The 9632-nt window shown below is 38.7% G+C and overlaps 1 protein-coding gene across 1 annotated transcript; it reads right to left on the reverse strand.

Moving 5' to 3' along the window:
- Positions 1-972: 972 nt before the first annotated feature.
- lrit3a (info leucine-rich repeat, immunoglobulin-like and transmembrane domains 3a) lies at positions 973-8806 on the reverse strand. Its single transcript, XM_066648491.1, has 4 exons — positions 8691-8806; positions 6196-6662; positions 2276-2581; positions 973-2036 (listed from the first exon to the last, which is right to left on the reverse strand). Exons 1-4 carry the CDS (start codon positions 8804-8806, stop codon positions 973-975), a joined length of 1953 nt encoding a protein of 650 aa, XP_066504588.1.
- Between the last annotated feature and the right edge of the window lie 826 nt (positions 8807-9632).

Genomic DNA, 9632 nt, shown 5'->3' on the forward strand with positions numbered 1-9632 from the left:
AATATAAAATCTGAACATACAGTACCAGTTTCATTACTCGCTCTGAATGAATAGTGCTTTATAAATGTAACCATCAGCTATCATTTTAAATCCAATACGCTACAATGCAGAGCAAATTAGTAAATGCATGTCAAAGTCCAGTGTGGAATCCAGAGTGTGCCAAAGAAAGTTTTTTAAAAAGACAATCATTAAGGTTATCAGCAGAGATGTAGTCTGAGAAAGGAAACAATTTTAATTGCTACTGGTCAAATTATCTGGTCAAAAGAGGTGGCAGAATCATGACACAAGACATGGCAATGTTAACATTTTTGGCCCAAACCATTTAAAACTAGATACTGTCCATATTTGTGTGGTGGATTCAGGCATTCCTGTACAGTATTTACATTACATCATATAGATTATGGAAATTACATTTCATTAAAAAATCCTTATATTTGAACAAATACAAATCTATGTATACTGTATGTTTGAATACAGTAAATACACCATTTAAAAAAAGAAGAAATTATATAAAGACAAAACAAAACAGAATTATAGTAGTATGATAAGGCAATAAATTGACAGTGTTGTATATGTTTTTCAGAATCTCACTTGCTAGCACATTCACGAGTGCAAGGTTAGCCTAGCTGCATTCCACACTGTGTCTCATAACTCACATATGTTCACAAGTACCAGTAGGTCCTCACAATGTGAATAGACAGTAAGCTATTACACTTCCTCTTACCCTGACATAGACCACAGATGATGGCATTTTTTTACATTTTATCTTTAAATACAGCCAGTGTGCTAGTTGGCTGCAAGATGAAAAGTAAATTCTGTTAGCACTTTCATCAGCATAGGTGGGTTCAAATGAACAATAAGACCCAGTATTTGTTTTATTTCAGTGCAAACACTGTGGTTACCACAAGCGACCCTGTCCCAGATGAAGAATATTGTAGGCCCTAAGTACAATAAAGGCTAATTAACAGGAAGCTAGCACAGGTATTCTGATCGTGAACTATCACTCTTATATGTCATTTGGGAGTCTATACTTGACCGGGAACATAGAAGCATCCTTTCTGATTCCTGTGTCTGCCTCCGAGCCCAGAGGTCATTTGCCTGTCCATTAAGCGTTCTCTGTTTCATCGTGAGAGTCTCAAACTTTACATAAGTCTCTTTGGAGAGGTCTTCATCTGTCCCAGTGTTTCTGGTACTTCTCCCTTTGCAGTAGAGGGACACAATCTTATAGAGAAGAAGGATGATAAGTGGCAGCGCAAGGGCACAAGCAATTCCACTAGCAATCATGAGCCACTTGTTCTGTCCATCCTCCCCCACTGTGTCCAAAGTGCTAAAATTAACACATTGCTCTTTCCCAGACACAAATCCTTTGGCAAATAAGCAAACCGTGTAGACCTGGTTGGGCAGCAAGTTCTCCAATAGACGTTTACCCAACCCGACCTCAGTTTCAAGTGTTTCCTTATTTTCTTCTGCATCATATGGGAAGTACACCAAAGACAAAGGTGTATCATTAGGCAAACCCTCCGTTGTCCACAGCACAACCACCGAATCTCCTGTCTCTTCAACCACTTCAATGTCCTTGATGAAAGAACCTCCCTTTTTCCTAGTTTTGTCAGAACTACCTGGGCCTTTGACATCCTTTCCTTGCTGCATCTTGGCAGGAATATCTCCAGCAGGTGGAGACCTCTGGATACCTCCACCTGGGTCTAGGTTCATCAGGCTGGGAACAAGTGGGACTGTGGTCATGGGAGGTTTGGGTGTGGTGGAGCTTAAAGGAGTAAAGGTTGGAAGTACAGTGCTAGTAGTAGGAGGCAGAGATTGGGCAATGTATCCTGTACTCTCATCAAGCTTCTTGGTCATGCTCAGTGGCGGGGATACTGTTGTTGCTTCCATCCCTGCTACAGAGAGGGTGATGAAGCCTTCTGCATTTCCTGCAACATTCTTGGCCTTGCAGCGGTACACTCCAGCATCCTTCAACTCAATTACATGTAAACTGAGGATGGACCACCGAACACCTTCACCAGGAGATTCTTGAACAACTGCATGCACATATAAACAAAGAAAAAACATGTATCTCCATTTTGTCTATATTTAGTTAATTACAACATATGAACACAGCAGCTGTCCGTCCCATGGTGTGAAAATGTAATAAATGGACCAATAGAACTGCTCCAAATGTACTGTGAACGTTAAGAAGGTTTTTTATTCTCCTTTAAAGTTGCTATTTTATACTGTTTAATGACCCCCCCCCCCCCCCCACTGCTTTGGGTTTCCATACCTGTGTTATTGACAGGATATCCATCTGACTTGCTCCACAGGAGTGTAGGAGTGGGATATCCTGTAGCGTCACAGCGCAGCAGCACATTGCTACTAAGAGAAGAGGTGATTTTTGTGGCTGACATCATGACTGAAGGCTTGACACATTGGTCCAGTTCAGCTCTCTGGAACAGAACCCCAGCAAGATTCTCTGGGCCACTGCAGGACAGATATGGGTCCATCAGTACAACAGGTATGTCTGTCATCTTGGACATCTCGATTAGTTTGGAGATACGGCAATCACAGTACCACAGGTTGTCCTGGAGACCTAGAAACATCAAACATGGAATATGATATACCATCACATCTCGTTAATTAACTGTGACTGAAACGCAATAGTAAAATGTCTGTGTCCCAAGTGAATGAATTAAAGATATTTTCCTCCTGAACTTTTCAGATCTACCCCACTATACTCTTTAAAATATTGCTGTCAAATAGGTGTTCCATAGGAGTATTGTAAATCACTGGTCCAACCCAGCTCACCACACACTGCTATACAATAAATGCATTGGAGAGCCCGAAAGGATGATATTTTCAAGTTTGGCTGATAATATTCCTTTGACAAAACACAGTGCAGGGTGGAGGCACAGGTAGGATTTATGGTTATCTGATGGAGTGAATACTAAATAACACTGACAGTTTTATACACTGTGTATACATTATTACACTTTGACATGTGACAGAATCTCACTTGCCTAAGTCCAATGTTTTCTACGTTCTGAGACAACCTTCTACACCCTTCACACATGTCATGAAGCCATAAATTCAGCCATCCCTTTGCATTTACAATATAACAGGCAGGAAGTCCTGTCAGTAAAACATCAGGTGCTGCACGTCTCCAGCGGTGTTCACTCATAAGTCTGTCTTTGGTGGGATGGCAGGTCTGTTGACTGTCAATACAGAATTGGGCATGAAATACTGATGAATGTGAACAGCTGGAGATAACTACAATTCTGCTGATACTGTCCTGTATAGGACTTTCAGTTCAATTTATGTTTAGCGTATACTTAATAAACGGTTGGGTTTAATGTGGAAGGAGCGGTTATTTTAGTCCACCACTGCTTTTTTGACATATTTGTAAAGCAGAATCTGAAAATGTGAAATGAGAATGGGTTTTTATAGTCATTGTTTTTTAAATAAATCTTGCCCCCAACTTTGGCAGATGATTGCAGCACTGTTTTGATATTTTTAATCTCATCAAACTCTTTCACTGCTTAAAAATTAACTTACTCACAGCTTCTTAAACTGGGACATGGTGTTTTAAAGGCACTAAGGAAAATCTTTAATCATTGTCCAAGATAGTGCTTCAGAGAAACCTAAAGCTGACAAATACTCACAGTTGGAAACTCCATTAGCAGATTAACCTGTACTTAAGTGAGCTGAACCATGCAGACACAGAGGCCTGGGTTATCTTTAGAGATTTCACACTGTCAAATATGGATAAGTCACACAGCTACTAACACCTCTTAATCTCAGTGTAGTTTGGTTACTGTTTATGAGATATTTCTCCACTCTTAATTCATATTTTGATACAACTCATACTTAAACCCTCCCAAATTTAATTGTTTTAAATATTTTTTAATGTATTTTTATTTTTTTATATTATTTATATATTATTATTATATATTTATATATCCATCATACAAAATATGTCTTAATCCAGACGATATTAAGTACCTGTTGTTTTCAGGTACATGTAGGTTTATTATTATGATGTTTATAATCATTCATTCATTCATTCATTATCTGTAACCCTTATCCAGTTCAGGGTCGCGGTGGGTCCAGAGCCTACCTGGAATCATTGGGCGCAAGGCGGGAATACACCCTGGAGGGGGCGCCAGTCCTTCACAGGGCAACACGGACACACACACACATTCACTCACACACTCACACCTACGGACACTTTTGAGTTGCCAATCCACATACCAACGTGTGTTTTTTTTTGGACTGTGGGAAGAAACCGGAGCATCTGGAGGAAACCCATGCAGACACAGGGAGAACACACCAACTCCTCACAGACAGTCACCCGGAGCAGGAATCGAACCCACAACCTCCAGGCCCCTGGAGCTGTGATGTTTAATGTATGTATAAGTTTCTTTATTTTCATGTAGTAAATATTGTTTTATAAGTGCTATAAAAATGCACTCTTAATGTTAGCTGGACAACATCATGGACTGAGCTGTTTATTTAAGATACTTACACTGCATTATCCTAATTTTAGGTTTTGTTTGTTTCCAAGTCTTAATCCTGTTTTTGTTCCTTGGCCATGATTCACAATCACAGCAGGCCTTATTTCCATTTGGGCATTAATGAAATTAGCAAATGTGCTCTCAAGCATCCTACTGACGTCCACAGACCTTCTCACACTTCTGCTCTGAGTGCCATATCTAGGCCATAGACATGGGTAACCACACCACAGCTAATTATGTTCATACTTACACTTGCACTACCACAGTAAGGTTTGTGATAACCCAAAAGAAAGAAGAAAAAAAAAAAACAGTACTCTACAAACCTGGAGTTTTTTATTTTTTATTTATTTATTTATTTTCGAGTTTGTGGATTAAACCAACTATTAAGACTGAACCATGAAGCCTGCAAAAGTCTGAAAATAACTGAAAGTAAGATTTTTGCATAGACTGGAGGTTGGAATAAAGGAAAGGTTTAGACACACTAACTACTGAAATGTATCTGTTAAATAGTTGTTTTCCACTTTTTTCCCCATAATGCTAGTAAATAAATACCTTTATGGCAAACATGACAGACAATGAAATAAATCAGTGGTACTTAAATTGGCCATCAGAATTCATATTTTCCTTTGTCTTTGTATTGTAAATTAGTTTGGAGGACAAAGAGGACTCTTTACTAGTCTGAGAACATTTAAGAACTGGTTAGTGAAGTGACTTAATTGGCTCTGATTTTGCACAGTGCTATTCACAACATGTTACCACTATCTCCCTTTTTGTTGTTTCCATTATCTGATGTAATTTGAGAAAAGCAGCTATCCCTTTCATGAATGGACCTCTACTTGGCACATATCCATTATATATTAACTTCCACTGAGAGTTCTTAAGGCTTTTTCCTTCTCCTGTAAAGTTACAGTTTCAGAAATACAAGGTTCTTGTTCTGAGAATGACAATATTTTTTCTTTAATGCAATCAGTATTCTCAAAATAACTAAATGCCCTAATGCCACGTGAGATCGGATATGTACGTTTAAATAAGAGCATGGGGGAAACTAATAAGATTAAACCCTCTGAGAAGAGGAAAAGCTGAGACACAGCTGCTCACGAGGCAGTGGCCTGAAACACCTGCAGTTCACACTTACTTGGGGATTACACTGTATTTACATCTATGTTATATTAATTCTGAGGCAAAATACTTTCTATGAGATTGTCACGTCATTGGTCAATTTTTAATTCTACTGGAAATAAATGAATAGAGGATTTTATTACTAAAAATGTACAACACTATATTATCAATTTTAAAAAATAATGTGTTTAACTTGTTTCAGTTTTTTATATTATTTTATATGTACAGGGTGGGCCATTTATATGGAAACACCTTAATAAAATGGGAATGGTTGGTGATATTAACTTCTTGTTTGTGGCACATTAGCATATGGGAGGATCCTCTTCCCATTGAAAAAACAAAAGTTGGATCCAAAATTGCCGACTTCAAAATGGCCGCCATGGTCACCACCCATCTTGAAAAGTTTCCCCCCTCCTATACACTAATGTGCCACAAACAGGAAGTTAATATCAACAACCATTCCCATTTTATTAAAGTGTATCCATATAAATGGCCCACCCTGTATTTTAACACAATGCATTTTTGATAATGTTGATATTTTTATTAAATTTTATGTAGTAGTACTAAGACTTACCCACTACAATCTTCTGAGAAGCATTCCTGGTGGGCAACATGCCAGAGAAAGGGGGCCAGATGTCCACTAGGTCTGAGGGCAAGGTAGTTAGTTTGTTGCTGGAGATATCCAGGTAGGTGATGTTGAGCAGGTAAGGTGCAGCCTCCACAGGGACGTTGGTCAGGCGGTTGTTGTGTAAATCCAGGGTTCTGAGGCTAGGCATTTCTCTCAGGGCTTCCCATGGGAAGGTGGAAATCTGGTTGCCGTCCAGCCGCAACTCGTGCAGAACTTTGAGGTTGTAGAAGCTCCCAGGGTCCACAGAACTGATGGAGTTGTAGGTGACCCACAGGTACTGCAGCTCAGTGAGGTAATAAAATGCTTCAGTGGGAATCCGACGGACTGCTGTCTTCTCCACCCGAAGCTTCACAGTGTCCACCGGAACGTTCACTGGTATGTCTGACATGTCCGGGTCATTGCACAGGACAGTCCTGAGTACACAAATAAAATAATGAACACAAAGTGATGCTCTTAACTTTAAACTGCAAAGCAATACTATACAAAATCAGAGATCATGATTTGTACAATTATGTATTTGTTTTTCAGAGGGTACTGGAGAGCACTATAAAAAATATAATCAAAAATATATAATACACTTGTGGAAAGTACCAGAGTTTCTAAAACTGGTGTTGTAACATGAGTAAATGATTAGGTGAAATGGGAATCTTTCTGATTATCCAATGAATTGGAAACCACCCTCATAGTCACCATTATATAAACACTGCTCAAAGAGTTAATGTTTAGAAACAGATGAAAATTAAATGGCCCCCCCCTTCCTTCAGATTAAAACAATAAATAAATAAAAATGTTATTGTCCTTAACTCCACTGTAAAAAGATAGCTCAGCGCTGTGGGTCTGAAAGGATGTGTAATGGTGAAAATGCCATCAAAGTGGAAATGTAAAAAGAATAATTGTAAATCATTAAAGTCATGAAAAGGGAAAGTGCCACCAATTATTAAGGCTGAACTTTGGGGGTGTGGTAAACTATCCCTTAAAACAACTGTAACAAGTGAAAATCCGACACACCAAAGGGTGAATAAAATAATGCTCATATGTAGTTGCTAAGTATCTTTGTGTTACTTTCTTATTCATTTCCTAGATGTTGCACAGTGTACTGTTCCATTGTCACTGGCATTTATGTGATAGAAGCTTTTTAGGAAACAACTTTTAATATGTCGATGTTTACAGTGTCTGAATCATGCAGAAAAATATTAAGAATGTGTGTGTGCTCGTCTGTTCATGTGGCATGAGAGGAACAAAGAGATTATCAACGTCATTAATATTCTAAGAAGTGAAGGTACACAGCTAATCAGAATCCACTGACGCTAGTTTGTTTGTACGTCACAAATATGAACATTTATCAATGGTCACGCTCAATTTGACATGTAATTGTGTGAATAAACATTGTACATATTTAAATTATGCTTCTGAGAGCTGAGAAATGAGTTGAGTCTGTGGGCATTTCTATGAATTTTAAACTAAACTAAAAATGTATCAGTTCTAAGAACACAATTTAATGAAAGGATACAGTTCATATATTTACATCTTCTTAATTGTGTCAGTTAGGTCAGTTGTGTCAGTTAGGACTTTCATTATGCAATGTTATCCATGATCTCCATTCGCTTTCATTGCAGTCGCTATATCTGTCTTAGTCTAAGATGTTCCCAGAATGGAACTGTATGGTAAAGATTTTAAGATTATTTATAGTTTAATGATTCTTAAAATAAACTAGACCTGAATTCCCTGAAGGCAAAATAATGCATAATAATAATTGCATAGGGCTCTGCATAGATATGTCATTGTCTAGGAGTTATATGTTTTAAGGACTCCTTTTCTTTAAAAAAAAAAAAGATGTTTGATGATGGAATGCAGGTGGTTGCAAAGGTATATCACAGTTTAAATTATGTCATATAATAAATAAAATAAAACTTTGTGCAAAGCAAGTGTTTATTTGCTAAAAACTAACCAAAAAAGCAAAAAATAATGTCCAAAATTAGAATAAAACCAAACAACATTATTCCAGTGAGTGATATTGTGTGTGAATGTGTTGGTTCAACTTTTTCCAAATCTCTCCTCGTCCGAATTATTTGAGTATTTGAGAAATACCTAGTTTTAGCAGTTAATAAATAATGATTTTAAATAACGTGTGCTGTTGATTTACCAAATTCATGCAAGAATTGTCCTTCAAACAATTGATCACACCTACTAATGTATGGAAGTAAAAAATCTTATATTTCTTATATGTTTTCTATTATTATTTGTTTGTATTTACTGTGATAATATATAACTTTATGAAAGCACCCCACTTACTGGGAAGGCATTAGTATATACATAAATCATTTCTACTGGTACTCACACAATGACAAGGGCATCTGTCATTTTCAAATCTTATTAATATGATGGTGGGTATCTGTTGAAGAGTGCGGGTCCGTGTGTGTAGGTGTGTGTATGTGTATTACCTGGTCCCTGTTCCGTCACTGCGGGAATGAAACACACAGGTACACTGTGAGGGGCAGAAAGGCTGGACCAACCGCCAACAGCACAGCAGCACCTGAGCCAGCAGGAGACGCCGCATCCTTCACTGAGCGACACACACATTCACACACACACATCAGAGCCCAGCCAGCGCTCACAAACACTCATCCACTGACACACAGGAAGCCTCCGGCCCACTGCAGAAACGAACAAAAACACATGCTGAACATTTCTGGGGGTCTGGCTCCTACGTCCAGGTGAGCAGCGCAGCTTCAGGTCGGCTGGGCAGGTGGATGAGGCTGGATTGTTTTGGATTGAGTGGGATTGGGGGGTGAGCGGAGGAGAATGTGGATTAGAAAGAGGATTTCACCAGCTGAGTAGGTCATGGAATTCATGTGAGAGGGTTGGGCAAAGAAGCCTTTAGCGCTAATGTTTAATGTTGTCTGATGTCCACTATAATTGGCTGGTTTGTTGCCTGGTACTGATACCACACTACAGTATCCCTGCAAATGAATATGATCTTGGCAAATGATATCAACTTAAATGATCTCATTTAAGAAAAGTGGGCAGAAGACGAAAAACAGAAGCTGTGGTCTCGGTGGGAAATTGTAATTGATTGAACATAGATATTTTTGGGTAGAGAGCTGTGTGCCTTTTTTGATGATGATGAGATTTAAGATTATTTAATCAGTCTAAATTCTATTTCTGTAGAGGTGAGGTGTTTTGTATGGGGGAGGGGTTTATAAGCACCGAAGACACTAATCAGCTAACAGGCTAACACTGACAAGGTTTCCCCAATCATGTGACCACCTTCAGTCTCAGTCCCATCACATTTCCAGCCTCCTATTGCCAGATCTTTATTTAACACAAACTCCCACGCCCTCTCTCTCTCTCTCTCTCTCTCTCTCTCTCTCTCACACACACAC

The sequence above is a fragment of the Hoplias malabaricus genome, chromosome 17 (genome assembly GCF_029633855.1).
Source record: "Hoplias malabaricus isolate fHopMal1 chromosome 17, fHopMal1.hap1, whole genome shotgun sequence".
NCBI classification, from domain to species: Eukaryota; Metazoa; Chordata; class Actinopteri; order Characiformes; family Erythrinidae; genus Hoplias; species Hoplias malabaricus.